Genomic DNA, 18897 nt, shown 5'->3' with positions numbered 1-18897 from the left:
AAGGCAGACAATTTAGTCTCTCTCTGGCCTTCAGTTCCCTTATGTAAAACAGGGACTATTGCAATAATAGCTGCCTTAGGGTTGCTTGAGGCTTCCATTAGATCACTTACGTGAAATCTTCTGCACAGTGCCTGGCCCAAACGTAAATACTAGTTGCTACTATAACTGTTAGATATACACGGTATGTCACATGAATACAAGGACCATAGCCTCTTCTCCAGAGTTGCCAGCACTCAGAATAGTCGCTAATGCATAACGGACTCTGACTTGGTGATTAGATACAGAAGTGGAATAACTTACATCTGGAAATAGGAGCAGCTGGATTTTTCCATGTCAAAACAGAACCTCTAGTGTATGTTAGGAGCCACAATGGGACACTGACAGACGATCTTGTCTTTAGTGCGTGACACAGATTTTCCTGAGATGGCAAGGCTCAGATTTAGCTTGGTGGTAGAGGACTTGCTTAGCATAGACAAGGTTGTGGTTTTGATCCCTGGCATTGCAAAAAAGAAAAAGAAAGAGAAAGACAAGAAAGAAAGAAAGAAAGAAAGAAAGAAAGAAAGAAAGAAAGAAAGAAAGAAAGAAAGAAAGAAAGAAAGAAAGAAAGAAAGAAAGAAAGAAAGAAAGAAAAGAAAGAAAGAAAAGAAAGAAAGAAGAGAGAGGTTGTTTGATATAACCTGTTGAGCATAAATGTAGAAATAAACGACCATGAAGAGTGTCTGACGCCAGTTCCGAGGGTGGACGCTAGAGGGCGCAGAACCTGTATGTCCTCAGCCCCCGCTGAGGGTTACGCACTAGTTCAGTGACCGACGCGGCGCGGTGACGCCACGTCCTGTTGTGCGTCTGCAGGGCGGGGCGAATGTAAATACACCAGTTTTCCAGGTCCGAACTTGGGCTGCTGCGTGCGAACTCCGACCCGTGCCGAATTCTAGCGGCGTGCAAGAGTCAGGAACGCGGTTATTCCAGTGAGCCTCCGGTCCTGGGCCGAGGCGGTTTAGCCTCGCGGGGCAGGTGCGCATGCGCGACGCGGGAGCACGGGGTGGAAGTGTGGCGGACCTCAGGTTCTTCGCCGCTGTCGTGTCAGTCTGGGAGCCACCGCCGAGTTCAGTACAGCGCGGCTGAGGTCCCGGCTACAGGCGGTGACCGGGAAGGCTGATCCGGCCGTTTGCTGGGCGCACTGCCTTCGACGTGGGCGCTAAGTCAGTAGCGATTGTTAATGGAGCAAGGTTGGAAACAATCTTACTCTTCGGCAGTTGGGGATCGGCTTTTTAAACAATTGCTTTAGTTATATTTTGTGTTCCCAAAAGTTCAAGACACTGGTTCGTGAGTTCGTGAGAAGCACTAGGGAATGAAGCAGATCTCTGTTTCGGAGTGCAGACACTGTAAAGCAGAAGGGGAGAACTTGCAAGAACTAGGCAAGGAGGGCATGGTATCATAATAGATAGGATGGGCAGTGGGACACATGGAGTAAGATCAGAGAGGCTGGAGAGTGTGAGACACGTGGCTACCCAGAGGCGATTCTGCCTTGCTAAGAAGCGAGTAGCGGTAGCCGAGGCCAAGAGGAGGAGGAAGCCCAGAGTGTTAGGTCTTAAGGAACTGTTTCGACATGCCTTTAATTCCAGCGCCTAAAAGGCAGTGGCAGGCGGATCTGTGAGTTTCAGGGCTCCGTTACACAGAGGAATAAACGCTAAACAAACAAACAAATTAATTAATCCTTTCCTTAAAAATCTGGCATTTAGACAAAGGTCGGGATTCCTTCAGGGATTTAAGAAGGTGGTTCCTACTTCCTAAAAGGAGTCTTATTTCTGGCAAAAGCCATATTGCTTCTCCATTAACCTGTCTGTGGTGCCTATCGAAGTCTATGCTAGTAGGTTCTCTTTTTTTTTGGTTTTTCGAGACAGGGTTTCTCTGTGTAGCCCCGGCTGTCCTGGAACTCACTTCGTAGACTAGGCTGGCCTCGAACTCAGAAATCCGCCTGCCTCTGCCTCCCGAGTGCTGGGATTAAAGAAGTGTGCCACCACGCCCGGCTTCTGGTGGGTCTCTTAATCCTGCACATTCTTGGTCCCTCTTCTTTCTCTTGCTCTTTTCATGGCCAGTCTATTCTATTGACCAAATTCAGGCTGGACCCTTCCAGATACCTCTGGCTGTGCTCTCCCTCATAGCTACAGTAAATTTTCTCCTTAACCAGACCTAGGAGCCGCCATGTCCTTATTTTTGATTTACAGAGGACAGAACTGAGGCCATGGAGGAATGGCTGAACAAGAGATCGGAGCCATGCCCCGAAGGCTTAGACCTTATTCTTACATTACAATGCTTGTGATGTGGCTTAACCCCGCAGTGGCAGCTGTGTAGCTTAGAGAGAGGGCAGGAGATTGAAAGCTCAGGTAAGAGGCAGTTGCTAGTAAGATGTTTGTGAACATTCCTGCAGTCAGTAGACAGTACCAACAGCGTTGAAACTCTTGAGTGTGATGCCTGATCTGAGGGCACCTCCATCTCTGTACAGCCTGCACGGGGCAGTACTGTCTTACTCTGAGAACTCAAGCCTATGCAAAGGTCATTAGGTCATTTTCTTAAGGTTACTTTATTTTTATTTAATGGATATGAGTGTTTTGCCTGTATTGCGCCACTGTACCATGTTGCTACAGTGCCCAGGAAGGACAAAAGAGAGTGTTAGGATCCTCTGGAATTAGGGTTCAAACTGATGTCAGCTACCCTGTGGCTTCTGGGAAATCAACCCAGCTTCTCTACAAGAGCAGCAAGTGCTCTTAACAGCCGAGCCATCTTTCCAGCCCTGAGTAATCTTTAATCTATGTAGATGCTTGTAGTTGTATGTGTATTATATATTAATATACAGCTATGTGTGTTTGTGTGTGTATGTGTGTATATATATATATATGTGTGTGTGTGTATATATGTGTGTGTATATATATGTGTATATATATATATATATATATATATATATATATATATATGCCAGACAGTGGTGGTGCACACCTTGAATCCCAGCACTCAGAAATCAGAGGCTGTGGATGTCTTGAGTTTGGGGTCGGCTGATCTACAAAGTGAGTTTCAGGACAAACAACCAAAACGACACCAAGAAACAAAACCAAAACAAAGAAAAATGTACAGTGTGTCATTTATTTCTTTATTTGTCATGCACATTGTTGTGTGACCATTACCAACCACCATCTACCTTTAAACTGCTCCTAAGCCTCAGGCTTAAACCACTCGGCTCTGCCTTTGGCAGTATTCCTCAGCTAGGAAGTTCTTCATGTGTCAGCCAGGTGGTAAATGACTGAAGTAAACAAGGTTCTGGTAGAGACTGGCTGCTGACAGAGGAGCATCAAGTAGCTGTGCTGCTGTCCTGAAAGCACCTGGACACTCTGGACATCCAGGCCTACCTCACTGCCCCTCAGTCACATATGTGGCAAGTGTTCTCCTTTTTCCGGCTGTCATCTGAGAGTGCTTGGCATTGGGTCTGACGCAGAGAGGTTCTTAAAATGTTCCATAACAGTGTGGCTTGGGTAAGAAGTGGAGCGCCAATGGCAAGACATTGCATAACAAACATCTGCAGAACAAGTGTGAGAAAGCCACCCTGAAGGAAGAGACATTGAAATGGGAATGAGAGCTGGGGGGTGGTGGTGGGGGGAGCAAGGTCTGAGTGGCCTCAAGGAAAAGAGATTTTCTAAGGGGGATCAGCACTTGAGAGTCCAGACCTGTTTGAAATGGCATTGCCTGTGGAATGCCCTGTACACACCCATAACCTGAGCAGGAAAATCAAGAAAAAGGCCAGCCTGGGCTATGTAGCTGGGTTTCCCCCCCCCCCCATTATTACTTGAAAAGAGCAATAGTATTGCTGCCTGTGTTTATATATCTTCTGTTGCCAGTAAGAACACCACAGACTAAGTCATTATAAACAGCTACGCTTTGGTTTATACTTCAGGTCCAAGGCTAAGGGGCGACATTAGTTATAGGCTTCTTGCTTATAGAGTCCCAGCATAGAAAATGCAATGCTACTGTTAATAACCCTGTATATCCTGATGGTTACGAGCTCTCTGACTCCTGTAGGTGCCCATGTTGGAAGATGCCAGCGACTGCATATGAAAGAGTAGTTTACAAGAGCCCCTCAGAGTACCACTACATGAAAGTCTGTCTGTAAGTCCCTCTTGTGAGTTCTGTTTTATATAACCTCTTTTTGTTTGATTGTTTCCTTTTCTATGAATTTGAAAAGCATGGCATTTAATGTGATATTTTCTCTTCTTAATGCTTTTTACAGAGAGTTTCAAGAACATGGGGTTGGACTGAATGTGGCACAGTTCAAACAGCTCCTCGTCTCAGCCCTGAGAGACCTGTTTGGGGAGGTATGGAATCGCTTGGCAGATTAACATTCTTAAGGTTTTGGTACAAAATTTTAGAAAAGGGCCTGAGGGTATAACTCACTGGTGGAATCATGGCCTACCTTGGGCCTAGTTGTACCTGTTACAAAAAAACAAAAGAACTTTTGGTTTATTTGTTTGAGGCAGGTCCTCTGTATGACTCCGGTTGTCTGGAATGTACTCTGTAAACCAGACTAACATCAAATCCCAGAGCCACCTGCCTCTGCCTCCAAAGCCCTGGGATTAAAGGCTTGCAACATCATTCCCAGTTTAGAAAGAGCAGCTTGTAAGAAATACAAATACATACATACATATATCTATCTATCTATATCTATCTTATCTATATATCTTTAATGTTGTACTAGAAATTGGCTAGAAGCTGGTTTTCAGACATAATGAATTCTGTAGGTTATACTAGTGTATCCTGTATTTGACAAGAAATCTATCAGACACCGGCTTGGTCTCAAACAGTGCTATCAGTTATCGTCTGGACGGAAACCAGGAGACATCATTGCCGTCTTTGAAAAGGCAAAGGGCTTACATGAGCACTAGCATGCTTCAGTGCGAGGGACAGCGGGATGTTCTGAGTTCGGACCCTGGAAGCCACATGGTAGAAGGAGAGAAGCAGCTCTCAAGACTTTCTTCTCACCTCGACACGCTTGCAGTGGCACAGGCACACATAACGTATGCATGTGGGCAAACAGACCTCCATACATGTGCCGCGACACACATACATGTGGGGAAAACACGCACATAAATAAACCTTAAAGCAATAGAAAGATGTAAGAGTGTGAGCAGAAGCAACTGTGCTCTGTGATGCTGGCTGACATTTCCATGTGCTCTCAGCCTGTCACAGACCAGCACCTGGAGCAGCTCTGTCTGAGCATTTGCCTAACAGAAGAGGAACTTTGGAAATGGAGGGGAAGAACACAGATAGGGTTGACTGTCAGGAACTGACTTATTCTGTTCAAGTTTTCTATGTACCTTATCAGATAAATTCTGCAAAGACTGTGTAAGAAGATGGAAAGATGAGATTTAGGCTAGAGAAAATATTTGAAAACTCTATGTCTGACAAAGAAGTATTACCTAGGATATTAGAAAGAATTCTCAGAACCCAGTAGTGTTGGGTATAATGATTTACACCTGTAATCACAGCACTAGACAGGCTGAAGTTGGATGATCGAGGTTATGTGTAGCAAGACCCCATCACACACTAAGGAGTCCAATCATAAGAAAACAAACAGTCCAAATAAAATAGGCTGAAACTTTCACAGACATTTCACTAGAGAGTGTGTATAATTGGCAAAAAAAAAACCCACACATGAAAATATTAGATACTAGGGTAGTGTGTACCAGCTGCCACATTAAAGTAAGTCTGTACCTACCATACGACTCAGCAATAGCACTCTTGGGTATTTACATCAGAAAACTGAAAATTTACATTAGCATGAGAGCCTATACCGTGGACAGATGAGATGGCTTAGCAGGTAAAGGTGTTGCCGTCACGCCTGATAACCTAAATGTGATCCCTGTAACCCAGACGGTGGAAGAAAAGAGCTGCCTTCTTCAAGTTGTCCTCTGACTTCCATATGCACATCAGGGACATACTTATGCACACAATAAATAAATATAATAAAAAAATAATTTAAAGCAAAAATCTACACTTGGCCCTGAGAGGTCCCAGCAGTTGCAGAGCACCTGGGTTCGGTTCCTGATATCCACGTAGTGATACCTAACTGACTTGTAGCTCTACTTGTACAGGATCTGTTCTCTTCTTCTGGCTTCCTCAGGCACCAGGCATGCACACGGTACACAGATACACATGTAGGCAAAAGGCTGTGTACATAAAAATAAATCCTGAAAGGAAAAAAAAAGGAATCCTGCACACCAGTGTTGGTGATAGTCTTATAATAACCAGAAGCTGAACACATCACATTTGTTCTTTAATGGATGGGTTGTTCAGTGATTGTATATTCATATCATGGAATATAATCAGAGAAAAGAACAATGCTAGACAAAGCTCTAGAAAATTAAGCTAAATGGAAAAAGCCAACCCTGGATACGTTACTTACTGGGTAATTCTATGTATATAATGCTCTTCCTACAACGTAACCTGTCGAAAGAAGTGGTTGCCAGGGTTACGGATGGGAAATGGAGTGGGTATAAGTAATAAAGGGCCAATAGAAAGAGTCTTGTGATGGCCCAGGTTTTTATCTTAGTGATGTTGGTAGTTATAAGAAGTTGCCCGTGTGGAAGCATACACATAACGTCTGGGCTGACTAAATCCAGTTGTAGCAACACCAGTTACTTGCTTTGGTCACGCACAGTACTAACATACGATGCTGATTATGGGGAGGCTGAGGTAAGAGTGTGCGTACTTTCCTATAGAGTGCAGCAAATTAAAAAACAAAACCTGAAATTTGTATGTCATAGAAAAATGTGGTTTCAGGAGCTAGAGTTTAGTAAGATATGGTTTCTCTCCGTTGGGCTGTCTTATTAAATGGTGACAAGGAGGGGAGAACTATAGATGAGCAGAGTATAGAGTCTGGTGTAAGGAAGAACTCAGTAAGTAGATTGATCTTGTGATCTTATAAATCAGGACTCTGAGCTTGTAAATAAGGAAGGGAGCTGGTTTGTTTGGTTTGTTTGTTTGTTTTGTTTTTTCAAGACAGGGTTTCTCTGTGTAGTCCTTGCTGTCCTAGAACTCACTTTGTAGACCAGGCTGGCCTCGAACTCAGAAATCTGCCTGCCTCTGCCTCCGAGTGCTGGAAATTAAAGGCGTGCACCACCACGCCCGGCTAGGAGCTGTTTTTTTAAACCTCTGCTGTCTGTCTCTCTGTCTCTGTGTGTATGCATGTGTGTGTTTTGGCACACAAATTAAATGGCTTGTGTGCACATGTGTCAAGGTAAGAGGACACCTTGGAGTTAGTTCTCTCCTTGCATCGTATGGGTCCTGGGGATCAAACTAGGGATGAAGCTTAGGTCATGAGGCTTTGTACCAGGCACCTTTACCCACTGAGCCTTCTCAGCAGCTGGAGAAGGAACACCTTAAACACAGGTGCAAAGATGAGGATTACAAAAAGAGGTAGGAACATCGCAGACAGTGGGAGCTCTAAGCAGTCACAGGAGACCAGCAGCACGGTTAATTGAAAGACTGGATTTCTGGGTTCGTGAGGACGGATGTCTGCTAATGTGTTGCTCCGTACGTAGGTCGGTGCCGCTCTGCCTGTGGATGTTCTCATCTACGATGAGAAGACACTGTCGGCCATCTTGAGAGTATGCAGCAGGTATGACCCCAAGACAGTTGGAGAATAACAGGCAGGGAGAGTGGTGGGACAGTACAGTGAAGATGCTTCCGGATGAGAGCGTGTGGCTGGAGGAACCTGCAGCACCTTTGGGGAATTTACACTGGAGTTAATATGAACATTCCTCTGAGACACCAAATTTTGGGGGTTCAGACTCCATCTTAGGGATCCTGACCTAAATTTAACCTCAAATAAACAGCCCACTGCCTAACTTCAGTTTCCAGGTAATCCTTGCACCCCCAACAAGACCCGTGTCTCCAGGTTATTCCCTAACAAATCTGCCCCTGCCTCACAACCACCAGTTAGGAGGAAAACAGAAGTTACGTTTATGGGTTGGTTCGCAGCTAAAGGCCACAGTAGCACCCCAATTAGATGCTTTCCAGGCCAGAAACACTTATCTCTCGATTGCCATCTTCTATAAAACCTTGTCCCAGTGAGTGTTCAGGGCTTTTTCTCTGAGGGAACTGTACTGTTGGTCAGTAGTGAATTAAGCCCAAGCTTAAGCTTGTAAATAAAGACCCTGAGTGATGGCATCAGATTGGTTCCTGCTTGGTCTTCGGGATTCATGAACACTTCCTTGGTACTATACCTCCACCTGGAGTTATGCTAGTTAGAGAAAACCTTGTGATTAGTCACAGTCAGTTTCCCAGTTGATGGTTATAGTTTTAAAGTCATGAATGTGTACATTTTATAAAGAGTCTTGGGGCTTACTTTGTTCTCTCTGATATGTTTTAAGGTTTTATTTCATAACCTCCTGGTTTACTAAAGAAAGTCTTTGTAGACCATCACAAGCAGAAGTACTGAGCTCTGTTCCAGCAGAAATCTTCATTGTTTTTTTTTTTTTTAATTTTTTATTAGGTATTTTCCTCATTTACATTTCCAATGCTATCCCAAATGTCCCCCATACCCTCCCCCCTCATTATGTTTTCCTTATCTTTATACAGTGGTCTGGTCAAATTATGGAGTTCTTTGACCTTGTTTGGAGCCTATAAAAGCAAGAAGTGTGCCTTCAGAGTGATTCAGGTAACAGCTTTTCCTTTACAATTCCAAGAGCTGTTCAGCACTGCAGTGATATAATCTGGGAGTGTCTTAATATTTGTCTTGAGGAAAGCAGTTAACATCTAACAAGGGAAAACCCAGAATCTGTGTGCTTTGGGAACTGAGGCATAGTCAGATTTTTAAGTCATCTTTGTTGGAGGATATTTGATCACACTGTGAATCGGAGATTGTGTTATTTACTGAAAAAAGCTGTTTCTAGTTGTGATGTGGCTCAGCCCTCAGCACACACCTTTAATCTCTGTGGCTGAAATACAGACAAGCCCTGAGCACACATCTTTAATCCCAAGCAATAAAGGTAAAGTTAGTTTGAAGAAGGAAGCATCCATGTTTGAAAGTGATGTCTAATTGAGTGGCAGACAAAGTGGTGAGTCAGAAAGATTTGACAGAATAGGCTATGCCCAACTCTCACGAGAAGAGAAAAAAAGAGATTATGTAAGAGAGCAGCACAGAAGAAAGGGAAGAAGGAAGCCGTTTTCTAGGAAAGTTTTACAGTGACCCATTGAAGAGAGAATGAGTTAGACACAGGAGAAGATAGGAGGAGCTAGAAGGTTAGAACAGATTGGTAGAGCTAGTTAGAGGCCAAGCAAAGCAATTCGGGAGAAGCCAAGAGAAGGCAGGCTGAATCGGTCAGTTGGGAGAGGAGTTTGAGTCAGAGTTGAATCAGGCAGACAGAGTTCAGAAAGAACTCGGAAGGGCGAGCGCATTCATTAGTAAGCTTCGGAGGATGAAAACATTCTCGGCCTGGGTAAGATTGTGTGGAGGCTACGAGCTTCCAGGACCAGGCCTGGAACCTAGCAGGTGGCAGTAAGCCTCAAAGACAGCAATTACATCAGGCGAATAAAAGTTACAACAGGTAAACATACTGGAGATGTTTGGAGGTCAAGCTTGGGATGCTTGTGCTAAAGTCTTTTCTTACCGAGTGTTACACCAGTGATGTACGTCTTGGCATGCGGTTTCCCGGCTTGTGCTTCCATGATGCCCTTTAAAATGTGACTGCTGCAGTACCGTGCGTCCTGAGAAATGTACATGTCTTAGTTTCCATGCAGCCTGAGTTAACCTGTTCTTCTCTTGTAGGTGTCTCCCTTTCTCCTGGCATTATCTGGCAATAGCAGGGAACAAGTATTGGATTGAATACTCTTACAGGTCCAGATATTTCCACTCTCCACGGTGTCTTTAGGTGTCTACATTATTTGAAAACAGACGAAGGCTAAAGCCCCTGTTGGTGACATTTGGAGATACTGAAGATGTGGAGTGGGCTTCAGAGGAGACTGTGGCAACATCATATGGTACCAACAGGGCAGTGTTTTCAGTATGTGCACATGAAAGTTGGAGACCGAGCGGAGCTCCGCAGAGCCTTCACACAGCAGGATGTAGCTACCTTCTCAGAGTTAACGGGAGATGCCAATCCTTTGCATTTAAGTGAAGATTTTGCAAAACACTCCAAGTTTGGAAAGACAATTGTTCATGGAGTTTTGATAAATGGACTTATTTCAGCTCTCCTGGGCACCAAAATGCCAGGGCCAGGCTGTGTGTTTCTTTCCCAGGAAATTAAATTTCCTGCTCCTCTCTATGTTGGAGAGATGGTTTTAGCATCTGCAGAAGTGAAGCGGCTGAAGCAGTCTGTTGCTGTTGTTGCAGTGTCCTGTTGTGTAATAGAAAGTAAGAGGACCGTTATGGAAGGCTGGGTTAAAGTGATGGTCCCGGGAGCGCCCAGATCCTGAAATACAAAGTTATACATTTAAAACCCTGTGCTCTTATTCTCAAATGACACCCGGGGAGGTGGGCTGTTGCTCTTCCTGAAGGAATGCTGGTCCACCCAGAAGCTGTGTGTGGAAGGGGAGATTTCAAATGACACCCGGGGAGGTGGGCTGCTGCTCTTCCTGAAGGAATGCTGCTCCACCCAGAAGCTGTGTGTGGAAGGGGAGATTTCAAATGACACCCGGGGAGGTGGGCTGCTGCTCTTCCTGAAGGAATGCTGGTCCACCCAGAAGCTGTGTGTGGAAGGGGAGATTTCAAATGACACCCGGGGAGGTGGGCTGTTGCTCTTCCTGAAGGGATGCTGGTCCACCCAGAAGCTGTGTGTGGAAGGGGAGATTTCAAATGACACCCGGGGAGGTGGGCTGCTGCTCTTCCTGAAGGGATGCTGCTCCACCCAGAAGCTGTGTGTGGAAGGGGAGATTTCAAATGACACCCGGGGAGGTGGGCTGTTGCTCTTCCTGAAGGAGTGCTGGTCCACCCAGAAGCTGTGTGTGGAAGGGGGGATTTCAGATTGGTGCATGGTTTGTCCAGACTTAAATATGTGCAAGATCTCATCATCTATCAAGGTTTGGATTTTTTTTTTCCAACCAGAAAAACAATTGAGAGGGGCTGGAGAGATGGCTTATCAGTTAGGATCACTGGCTGCTCTTCCAGAGTATCTGGGCTCAGTTCCTAACACCCACACAGCGGCTCCCAACTGTAACTTCAGTCTCAGGTGATGCAACACCGTCTGGCCTGTGCCGAGACTACCTGCACATGGTACACAGACATACACGCATACCTGCAAGCAAAATACAAACACAATAATAGTAAGATAAAAGTCTTTTTAAATTGGGAATTTCAAACAGTTATATTTGTATCTGATAACATCTGTGTCAGTGTTGAGGAGTTTTCTTGCTGAATTTATACCACCATGTATACTGACTGCAGCAATGCAAGTAGAGCCATCTTTGAACACCTAATTCTGAGACCCTTTCTCAGTGGCTTCTGGGTTAGCTTTATAATTCCTTACACCAAGATGTCATCTTTTGTTGGATGTGGTGGCGCTTGCCTTTAGTTCCCACTTCGGAGGCAGAGGCAGGCAGAATTTAAAGCTAACCTGCGTGCCCAGCAAGTTCCAGAACAGCAGGGCTACATAAAGAGACCCTGTCAAACCAATAAAAACAATAAATGACATTTAATTCAAATTTCTCTGTAACTTGCCCTTCAGGGGGTTTGCTGTTACTGGTGAGGGGTTTACATGAAGCCATGACTCAGTGATATAAAGTCCTAGCCCGGCAGCATTGTTGGAAATAATAGAAACAGAATTCATCAGAGGACCGGACCTAGAAATAATTAGCCAGTGTTCTCCTTCCATGTGGCTTCCCATGAGTGAATGGGGTGACTTTTCTGAATTGGAAGTTGGCTGTTCTTCATTTGAACAGGTTAACATGCTGATCTTTCAGAGAGTTGGCCAATCTGTTTGTTAGTATTTTAAACCTGAAGGGAAGAATCTGGAATGCAAAGGCGCTGTTTTAAGGGTTCTAATTCTCTCCCTCTCTTGAAAATGTGGATCTACTTAAAAAACAACAAAAAAAGCAACAATAAAACTATTATATATGTGTGTGTGTGTCTGTATATATTCCTTTATGTGTGTACACACATAAAGGAGGCAGGAGGATCTCTTGAGTTTGACACCAGCCTAGACCCTACCTAACCTAGTTTCAGGACTACTTAGACCCTGTCTCAGAAAGAAAGAAAAAAAGGTGTGAGTGCATGATGGCAGAGGAAGGCCACGCTTAGCTTTTGGGTCCTTTTTAAGAACTTGAGTTATGGGGAGAATGTGCTGAATGTGTTTGTATTAAACAGTTGTCCCTAACAGCCAGGACTTCTGAAATATGTACCTGTATACTTGTGGTCTACCTGTGCTCAGTAGGTTAAATGGTAACTGATCATAGCTAGATGCTTCAATTAGAAATACAAGATCAGCAAGGCATGGCACCTCTTACTATCATAAAACTTAGGAGCATGTGTCACCTGTTCCATATTTCCTGGGAAAAGACATTCCTTCTGTGTCATCTTAAGTAAGCAGATTTTTATGGGTGTGTGCTCGTTTGTTCATGTGGAGGCCAAATGTCAGGCTTGGGTGTCATTACTCTTGACAAGATTAAGATTCACTGTCTTTTTGTCTCTTGCTGGCATTAATGTCAGTAATTAAATGAAGCTGGCTGGCCAGTGAGCTCAAGGAATCCACCTGTCCCCACTTCCCCAATCACTGGGATTTATCTATAAACACAAGCTACTATGCTTGGTTTTTGTTTGTAAACATGGATTCTGGGGGGTCTCTTGGTTGCTCAGCAAGGCACTTTGTCCTGAAGCCTTTGAATAGCTTACTAGGAAGAATTCTTGTCACCAGAGGGCAGTCATGTGTCTAAAGTGAGTTATAAACCTATTGCACCTTCTTCCAGTATGTGAAGGGGGAAGAAACCCCCCAAATCAATGCCAAGAGCTATAGTAAGTCTCAGAATGGGCAGCATTGCAGGCTGAGTTCATCTAACAATGACTTGGTTGTAGGCAAGTCACTAGACTCAGGCCTTCAGTGCACACTCCTGCAGAACGCATCTTTCAACTGGGAATTTGCAGCAAGATCCATAAATGGAGCATAATATGATTAATCGTAGTAGCTACCAGGTTTTTACATTTCTGATATGCTAATTTTAATTCTTGAAACAGCTTTATAAACACAGTTTTTTACATTTCTGATAGGCTAATTTTAATTCTTGCAAGCTTTATAAAGTTACTAGCCCCGTGTTATTGACAGAAGCAGATGCACGCTGTATAGCTTGTCTGAGGTCATCCAGGATCATCCAGGATACATGCTTGAGCTTTCTTTTTCTCATCACTGTGGATCTTACAGTGTTCTCATTCCTGGAGTATTTTCCATTTCAATAGTATTTTGTTAAAATAAAATTCTTAAATCCATTCAGATTGATATTCCCTGCTATAGTTGTAGCATTTCCCTATTTTATACCTATGGTTTCTACCCAAAACCTGCCTCTCACCCTTTACCCCCAATGATGGTCATGCCTCATAGTCTAGGCTGGCTTTGAACTCAAGACCCTCTGGTTCGGGCTTACCAAGCACTGGGAAAACAAATGTGTACCACTGTTCCAAGCCACCTACCCTTTTCCTAAATGCCATTCAGAGTTTGACTTCAGAATGTGGACGCTCTAAGGATCAGTTAGATGACTAGAAAACTAGAGCCAGGCACAGTGGCTGATGCCTAATTCTAGAAACTCACTAACCGGGGTAGGAAGATCTGCTGTCTGTCCCAACCCCTCAAAAGAAAAAGTTATGCAGCCCAAATGGGGAGTGGAGAGAGATGTCACCCTGTGACTTTAAAAGTAGCTTTTCATTTAGAGCATTTTCCCATTATCAATAGTCTGGGGTGGCCATGACCTTTGATCCCTAGAAATAGAGTCTCTCCACGTGGTGACTCAGAGCCAAGGCTGTGGAGCTGCTTGTGCTGTGTTAGAGCAGCCCTGAGGAGCCCACAGGAGGTGCCAGGAGTGACCATCTTACAAGGAAAGGGGCTGGTCAGTGGGAGGGAGCCTTGGTTGTACGGGTCACATATGGAAGTGAGTGCAGAAGTAATGACTGAAATAGCCCAATTTGTCTAGCGCTTTCCATATTAGGGGCATTATAAGCCTGCGACTTATGTGATTCTTGATTGCCACAGAAAGAAGAGCCATCTTAAGCAATTTTAGCCTAATGGACTGGAAAATTGCTTAACAGACTGTTATGTTAGAAACATTTCCATATTACTGAAATGCCACTCACCCCACCCCACCTCCCAGCAGCAAATCCTAGATTAATGGGTAGTGCCTCCCTATGGCTACCATTTATCTTGTGGACTTGACTTGTGTGTTCATCCAAGAAAAAAGAAATCTAAGTGCACACCAGCACCTCTGAGATAACCGTGGGTTTTCATTTTGTGCCAAACTATAAGTCATTTTTCTTTCATGTTCCTAGAGTATAATTCACAGGCCAATTTACTCCCTGAGAAAATTGCTGTTAAATCGCTTCTATTGAGGATTTATATTAAAACAGTCTACCAGGGGTTGACTGTCACTGCGCAGCTTGCTGCTGTGACTGCCTTGTGTGCTGGCTTAGTTGATTACCTAGTTCTAGGTCAGCAGAATCAGGTGCTGTGCCCTCACTCCTGGGTTACACGGCTGGCTGTATGTGGGACCATCACCTGGCTGGCTGTGTGTGTGACCATCTCGGGGCTGGCTGCATGAGCATCTGCCGCAGGGCTCCAGGTACTTCGCTCTTTACTCCCTTTGTGCATCTGGATTGCCAAGAGCAAAGGTCTCAGCATCTTCAGAAAAATTTGGAGTTGGTGCTGGATAACCAGCTCGCAGAAAACCCAAATAATGTGTCCATCAATTAAACAAGATGAATAGATTCCACAAACATTATTTTTGTTTTGTTTTGGTTTGGTTTGGTTTTTGGTATTTCGAGACAGGGTTTCTCTGTGTAGCTCTGGCTGTCCTGGAACTCACTCTGTAGACCAGGCTGGCCTCAAACTCAGAAATCCGCCTGCCTCTGCCTCCCAAGTGCTGGGATTAAAGGCGTGCGCCACCACTCCCGGCTGCCACAGACATTCTTTTTAAAGTGGCTCTTAGCTGTAAACCGTCTTGACCTCATGCCCCTGGACAGATCTTTCCCAGTGTTGCCATAGAAAGTGTTAGCATATGAATGACTATTACGAGTTAAATTCTGTTGCTCAGTGTCCATACCATGATTATTTGAAGAAATAAAGTCATTTGGAGTTGTAAGACCACCCTGCCTAGGAAATTCTGGGTTTTCACAAGCTTCTGTGATGTGATTCTGTACAGCCGTTGTCAGGGCTAGAAATTTCCTCACTAAAATCCATTATGTTCAATCAATCTGGCCAAGCCTCAGATTGTTAGATAAACAGCCCATGAGCTGTCTAAACATTTGGCAACATAGCCGAATATAAAAATCTTTTTTTTTCTTCTGCTAGCCTCCAAGTAGTTGTATGTATGCGAAGAGGTAAAGCCTCCCATTTTCTCATTCCTCCTCAGTTTATGCGGCCCAGAACTAGAGACACAAGTCTGTTTGATTTAGAACAGCTTTGGCCTGAGAAGAGTTTCCCAGATTCAGCCTGTGTGACTTCAAATGCTAGACAGAGCCAGGCACAGAACATCTGTAGTCAGCCACTCCAGAAGCTCAGGCAGGAGGATCTCTAGGTCTCTTAAGAGTTCAAGGCCAAAACTCCAATTAAAAAAAAAAAAGAAAGGAAGGAAGGGAGAAAAGCCAAATGAATATTGAGGTTGTGGGAGGTTGTCAGGAGGTTGGGCAAGGAACTCACTGAGGTAAATAGGAAGAGATGGGCCCAGCAAAAGTGTTTGTCGTGAAGGGCTTCTGGAAAGAGCCAGAGGAAGGAAACCCTGAGCCTGTGGCTGGCTTCCATCAGATGTTGCTCACTTTCAGTTTCCCTTTCCTGGTACAGAAGACAGGCAAGTCACACCTCCTGCCACGTGCAACTCTAGTCTTCGTTCTCACTCCTTTTCAGTCCCTTCCCTTCCCTTCCAGAGAGGAAAGCACTGCAATTCCCTTCTCTAGGCAAGGCTGTGCCGAGGTCCTTGAAATAGCCTGCAGTTTGTTCTTAGCCTCTGGCTCAGGCATCAGTGCAATTCAGGGCCCTCGATAGATAATCCTGCCTGAAGCTGTCCCAGTCTCCATGCCTCAGGTGAGGAAGCTGAAGCAAAGTGAAGTCAGACTTCTGATTTCCCCTGGAGCTGCTGCAGACCTGAGGAGTAGCTCAGAACGTGCACCTGAGCCCTGACCCGCCTAGCTTTGTGAAGGCAGCATATTGCCTAGTTCTTGCGTCAAACTTGATTTTTTCCTTTCTCATAGCAGTCCTCTTCCAAACCAATCCTTTCCACCTTCACCCACTCCATACTCATCTCCTGTTCCCCTTCCACAGTACTTTATCCATGTACTATTCACTAAGTACACTGTTGCTGTCTCCAAACACACCAGAAGAGGGCATCAGATCCCCATTACAGATAGTTGTGAGCCAGGAATTGAACTCAGGACCTCTGGAAGAGCAGTCAGTGCTCTTAACCGCTGAGCCATTTCTCCAGCCCATGACTGTATAATCTTATACTGGGGGTTAAGTGCTTGTCTTTACATGGTATACCTCTGTGCGAAGCTCTCATTGCTTTCTTAAGTATAACCCTCTTAGAGACAGAATCACAGTCTCGAGGTGAGACATGGTCAAGCCTTTCATATGCATTATTAAATCCCAGCACCACCACTCAGTTTATTACATGGTAGGTTCTCAGTAAATCAGTAAATACTCACTGAGTGACTTAATGCCTTCCATAAGGGTTAGGACACTTTATATCCCCACCAACGAAATATGAACATGGCCTTGCCTTGATGAATCCCCACCATGACCAGAGCAATAATGCAGAATTTGTGTTTCTGTTCCTCTGACAATGAAATACTCCATTGTCCTTAAACAAAGAAACGGAGGAAAGGAGTGGAACCGTCCTAAAGTGACACATGGTTTGGCTTTAATGGATTACTGCTCTAAAGCACATAGGAATAAAACTGAGATGTAAGAAGAGGTCTCATTTAGGGCTAAATTAAGAAGATCCCCAGGTCTCCTCTGAGCATTGGCCCCTGAAGGAACTCTGGTGTCACTTGGTTTCTTGGGGTTGCCCAGCAATCTCTAAGCCTGAATTCTGAAGAGAATAACCGTCAAGAGCAATCTAGACCTTTGCTATGATGTCATCGCAGTGGTGATGGATGCACAAAGAAGCTTGGTTTCTATGAATAAAATAATAGAAATTTAGTGGAAACAAACAGAAATAAATCTGTTCTGTGAATTGTCAGGATGGAATGCATATTGTTTGAGATTTTTAATATGTGCAAAGTTCCTTCCTGTCCAGTTGCATTCCTATTACACATTCTACATAGGCATTTACTTAGTTTTGCCAATCGAAGAGTGAGGTCTCAGGGTGTGTGTGTGTGTGTGTGTGTGTGAGAGAGAGAGAGAGAGAGAGAGAGAGAGAGACAGAGAGAGAGAGAGAGAGAGAGAGAGAGACTTATTCAAGATCACACAGATCCTCAACAGGGTCCTAGTCATCTGATCTAAGTTTAATTTCATTATTATCCTGGAAGACTGTGGTCTTGGGTTAAGGTGAGCAGGGTAGATTTGGTACTGAGAAGTTGATCATCAAGTTTGGTGGTTCTGAGTTTGAGGTTCTTGGAGCCAGAATGCTAGGACGGACCAAAGATTCTCAGAGTCCAAGAGATCTGGGTATTCTTTGGGTTCAAAGACTTTAAAGCTCAACTGAGAGCTAGGACGAAGCATACAAGCAGGGAAATCTTTGCATCAGTAATTTTATTTTATTTTTCTACCTCTGTCTTAAAGCTTATTGTTTAAAGGTTAGGAAGTAAACCCCGTGGGATTCAGTTATGAGAGTGTAGCACCTAGGTTCTCCTCAAGATCCAAGTTTAAAACCTGAATCCAGATTTGGTTTACAAAGTTTGGTCTACAGACAGACTGAGAACCCACCCTGAAGTTGCTTCTTGTTATATCCTGAGTCCTAAGGTCCGTGGGCAGGAAAGTGTGATTAGGAGCAGTAGGGTCTCAAATCTACCAATCTGATTTTCTGAACGGTTCATCTGAAAAGCTCAGTTCTGTTAGAGTCCAGAGAAGCAGTGCGAGATGTGGTGGTAATGGTTTAGTTTTGTGCTCCTCGCCCGAGGCCAGGAGCTCACGGTACTGAATGTACCCTGCGGGGGCGAGGAGGCGCCAAGAGAGCAAGGGACATAATGCCTCTGACTGCAACCATGGGACGACAATAGCAGTCACCTACCCTGCCGTGAAGAACGGCGCTAGGACCCAGCGGGGTCGGGCAGACTGGTGTTGACAGCCGGCAGGCAGAGCCGACCGGCGCTAGGACCCGCGGGCGGCGGCGGCGCGCGGGGCGCGGGGCGGTGCGCGTTGACAGCAGCGGCGGCGGGACGCGGCGGGTGGCGGGGCTCGGCGCCTCCGGTTCCTGCCCCGGCTTCAGAGGCAGCGGCGGCGGCGGCCCGGGATGGCCTTCATGGAGAAGCCGCCGGCTGGCAAGGTGCTGCTGGACGACACGGTGCCGCTGACAGCGGCCGTCGAGGCGAGCCAGAGTCTGCAGTCGCACACGGTGCGCGGCTGGGGCGGGAGGCCGGGGCCGAGGGCGGGGGCCGGGCGAAGGCCGGACGGCGGCGCGGCGCGGCGGGGCGCGGGCACCGGAGCCGGGCAGGTGTGTGAGCCCGCTGCCTGCCTCCTGCCCGGCCGCGGTCGGGGCGGCGAGCCTGCGCATCCCAGACCCCCTGGA

The 18897-nt window shown here is 45.4% G+C and overlaps 3 protein-coding genes across 14 annotated transcripts in view; all 3 read left to right on the top strand.

Annotated features, from left to right (window-relative positions):
• Positions 1-835: 835 nt before the first annotated feature.
• Positions 836-10085, top strand: Rpp14 (ribonuclease P/MRP subunit p14). 2 transcript variants are annotated; one of them, XM_021182076.3, is made up of 6 exons: positions 836-1011; positions 4069-4155; positions 4277-4361; positions 7587-7663; positions 8626-8704; positions 9815-10085. In XM_021182076.3, exons 2-6 carry the CDS (start codon positions 4085-4087, stop codon positions 9869-9871), a joined length of 369 nt encoding a protein of 122 aa, XP_021037735.1. In that variant the 5' UTR covers positions 836-1011; positions 4069-4084; the 3' UTR covers positions 9872-10085. The 2 variants fall into 2 exon arrangements, with proteins under 2 accessions (XP_021037735.1, XP_021037736.1); XM_021182077.3 differs by having other exon boundaries at positions 836-1226.
• Htd2 (hydroxyacyl-thioester dehydratase type 2) lies at positions 9985-12101 on the top strand. The gene has a single exon (XM_085828381.1). The coding sequence runs from the start codon at positions 9985-9987 to the stop codon at positions 10459-10461; it is 477 nt and encodes a 158-aa protein (XP_085684507.1). The 3' UTR covers positions 10462-12101.
• A 6431-nt stretch (positions 12102-18532) lies between these two features.
• Pxk (PX domain containing serine/threonine kinase like) overlaps positions 18533-18897 on the top strand; it is a 65865-nt gene continuing 65500 nt past the window's right edge. For all 11 annotated transcript variants that reach the window (XM_021181479.3, XM_021181483.3, XM_021181478.3 and 8 more), the window contains exon 1: positions 18533-18723. In XM_021181479.3, the coding sequence (XP_021037138.1) occupies positions 18622-18723 (102 nt within the window). In that variant the 5' untranslated portion in view covers positions 18533-18621. The remainder of the gene's footprint in view (positions 18724-18897) is intronic.

The sequence above is a fragment of the Mus caroli genome, unplaced genomic scaffold (assembly GCF_978045245.1).
Source record: "Mus caroli unplaced genomic scaffold, Mus_caroli_1 scaffold_12, whole genome shotgun sequence".
Lineage (NCBI taxonomy): Eukaryota > Metazoa > Chordata > Mammalia > Rodentia > Muridae > Mus > Mus caroli.
Note: the sequence above shows the minus strand (reverse complement) of the source record. Positions and strands in the feature narration are given on the sequence as shown.